Source organism: Ceratina calcarata, unplaced genomic scaffold (assembly GCF_001652005.2).
Source record: "Ceratina calcarata isolate Rehan_Ccalc_2016 unplaced genomic scaffold, ASM165200v1 scaffold1962, whole genome shotgun sequence".
NCBI lineage: Eukaryota > Metazoa > Arthropoda > Insecta > Hymenoptera > Apidae > Ceratina > Ceratina calcarata.
The window spans coordinates 923-4,205 of NW_017141183.1; the positions used below are offsets into that span (position 1 = coordinate 923).

General features: G+C 38.9%; 1 protein-coding gene across 1 annotated transcript in view; it reads left to right on the forward strand.

The window, feature by feature from the left end:
- Positions 1–2,102, forward strand: part of LOC108622011 (homeobox protein XENK-2-like) — a gene marked incomplete at its 5' end in the record, with an annotated part of 2,882 nt that extends 780 nt beyond the window's left edge. The window contains one exon of the mRNA XM_018019641.2: positions 177–2,102. Within this exon, the coding sequence (XP_017875130.1) occupies positions 177–682 (506 nt within the window). The remainder of the gene's footprint in view (positions 1–176) is intronic.
- Between the last annotated feature and the right edge of the window lie 1,181 nt (positions 2,103–3,283).

Consider the following 3,283-nt stretch of genomic DNA (forward strand, 5'->3'; position numbering starts at 1 on the left):
AATATGAACTTTCATTCGTTATTTTTTATCTTAAGGGACTTAGATAATCAGTTCTCTAACACTTGTCGATTTTTATATACTTTCCTCCATTTTATCAATAACCAAAATATAATAAATATCGATAAAATTTATTATATTTTTATGGAGAGTGTAAAATCGAATCGTTTGCATTGCAGTCCTGCAGCAACCCGACTCGACGAGCCCGACGATCTCGGACCTATCGTTCCCTGCGAAACAGGAGACGAACCAAGAATGCAAAGAAGAGGAATCGCAGGATTTCGAGGACGAACAGCAACCAAATGAGACGCAGCCTCACGAGACGGAGCACAAGAAACGTAAAAGACGCGTACTCTTCTCAAAGGCACAGACGTTCGAACTCGAGAGACGGTTTCGTCAACAGAGATACCTTAGCGCACCTGAGAGAGAACACCTAGCTTCCATTATACGCCTGACGCCGACCCAAGTAAAAATTTGGTTCCAAAACCACAGGTACAAAACGAAAAGGGCGGCGTCAGAGCGGGTGGAAGCTAGCGGAAGTGGATGTTCGCCAAGAAGAGTCGCGGTACCGTTATTAATCAAAGACGGAAAACCGTGCCAATCGAAATTGATGGAACCAGCCGCGTATCCGGCCACTAGTCAAGTGCCCATGCCGCCGTACATGCAGAAACCGTACTGGTGGTAAGGGACGAATTATTGAATCATCGGTCATAGTGATTTCCAAGTGGGGTTGTGAAACTTTTTGTGAACGATAAATACAAGTCGTGAATACTTGCCAGTAAGAGATTCGTTTAAAGGTGAAGAGAGAAGACTACGATCATTGCAACTGGGAATTGAAGAGAAAGCCAATGGAAAATACAGAATGGAGTTTGAGAGTTCTTGTTGAGAAAGCCAATGGAAAATACAGAATGGAGTTTTCATCGTTTGTGAACGCGACGATGATAAGTGGAACTTATTTCGTTACCAGTGAACAACTCTGGAAATCCAAAGTGCAAAATTCTTCCTATTTACAATAAGGATCGTACGTAGATATCCTTCTTGTTGTTATTAGAATTAAAACCAAGTATTGCCAATCGAAACTGTCGATAAATAATTGAAAGTGAGAATTGAACTTTTGTGCAAAGTGTCGCTCGAGTGAAATCGATCGGACAGTGTTACGTTTCCTCGATTGCGACGAGGAGAAACCAAAGATATGTAGTTTACAGTTGACGAACGGGGAGTGTAAATAAGAATTATAAATGGAAATGTCCCGATTTGTGTTCACGACAAAATGTCTGCTCACGTATTTTTTCTATAATTCTACGTTATTCGAAATTTATAGAAGAATAGTGAGTAGAAATGTTGACGCGAAGAGAAATTGGTACATGTAGCTTATACAGTTTTCGAGATTCATAGAATCGTATCGAACGAAATTAGGAATTTGGCAAGAAAAAAATGATAGTAAAATAAAATTAGATAAGTGGACGAAATACGTAAGAATCGTTACGTAGATATCGAGCCTGTTCGTTTTATTTTCACGTTATAAAAAAAAAAAACTATAAGCTCGTATCTGTAACGTGTGTGTCTCTTAAATTCGTACTTAAGGAACGTTCGCGATTCTCGTTGCTCGCAGGACGTTTCGACGTAAGATCCACTGCAAAATCGCACCGAGATCGCTTATGTAACTCGAACACACCACTTCCTATCAATCTAATCGCGATAACGAGATAATGTAAGATAGAGAACAATTTTTTCCCTTCAAGTATCATTCTTTGCACGAAAGAACGAACTTGGCATCTTTACGAAAACGTTAGAATCGATAAATCATTCGATGATTTATTATTAAATAGACAGCCATGTTTCAGTGCAGACGATTGTTTTATAAAACAGAGAAAACTAACATAGACTATAAACTCTTATGCAAAACAAAACATTTATCACAGCCAAAAATAGACATAAGCATTGGAAGGTGCATTCATTTCTATACATTTTCGTAACGTCCCCATTTTCAATTCTTTTATACATAAAAATCCACGATCTAAACTTAAACTGTATAGAGAAAAGATCCCAGATTATACCATCTAATTACGTCGATTGTATATATGTACATTGTGTATAATACATACTAGTCTAATATAACAGATCACGATCTTAGCTTATAAGATCGTGTAACAGATATTTAATAAAATCGAACCCTCGTAAACAACTCGACAGCCTCGTTTTCTTTGCCAACGTCTTCCTGCCTATCCTAATGTAATATACATTCCCAATATCGATATTACGTATTTTGTTGCCAGAGATAAACGATCGAATTAGATAAGAACACGTTAATTGCTATTTCAATTACGCAGATACCGATGATCGAGTCAATAAGCAGAACCTTTTTCTTAGAAACGTAATATCAGCCGATCGATACTTCTCCGCGTTGAAATTCGATATGAATTACGTTTATAAAGTACGAATAAAAATAGCGAGAATTAAGAATAATATATTTACAACCGAGACAATGTACACTCGAAAACGGATAACTTCCCCTGTTTCGCCGCCCGTTCCTTTTTATTTCTCTCGTCGACTTCCCTTTTTCGGGACACGCCGGAACCCGGCGTAGCTTGAGTGACAAGCTTCCGGTTTCCGTTTCCGAGCAGCCATCTTGTTACCGGTTTAGATTTCCTGAGGGCATCCCGAACTTCGATGGGGAAAACTTTTCATCTTTCCATTTACGACGTAATTACAAACGAATACCACTTGAAATTTGATACAACAGGGAATCGACAGAAAATCGTTCAACTTTTTCCGAATATCAAACACAGAATTAATTGTTTCGTTTTTTTTTATTTATAATCAAAATTTATGAATTCGTCCTTCGAAACGTCGATGTAATTATTTTGTACGGTAGCTGATCGCGATAATTCCGATAGGGAATCGATCGATCTCCGTGATGAAATGACACGCCACCCGATTAGCCACACTGATTGCCAATTGATAATTCCCATACGTGAAAAAAGAGAAACATCGAACGATAACGAGGCCGTGTACATAAATGTAATTTATAAAATTATTTCATCCGTCGATTATCAGAAAATTAATAGATTGATCAAACAATCGTTTAACTCGGTTGTATCGGACGGTTCGAGCAACTATTCGTGTGCAGTAGCAATTGATATCTCCAGTGTCCCTGTTTCCCCTTACCACGAGTTATCTTTCCCGTAACGAGAGAGATGACGTTGCGAGGTAAATGGAGTGGACAGCGGGCAGCATATGCTTTGTGCCTCTGCTCGTACAAAACGTGCGCCACCCCAGGACCGCC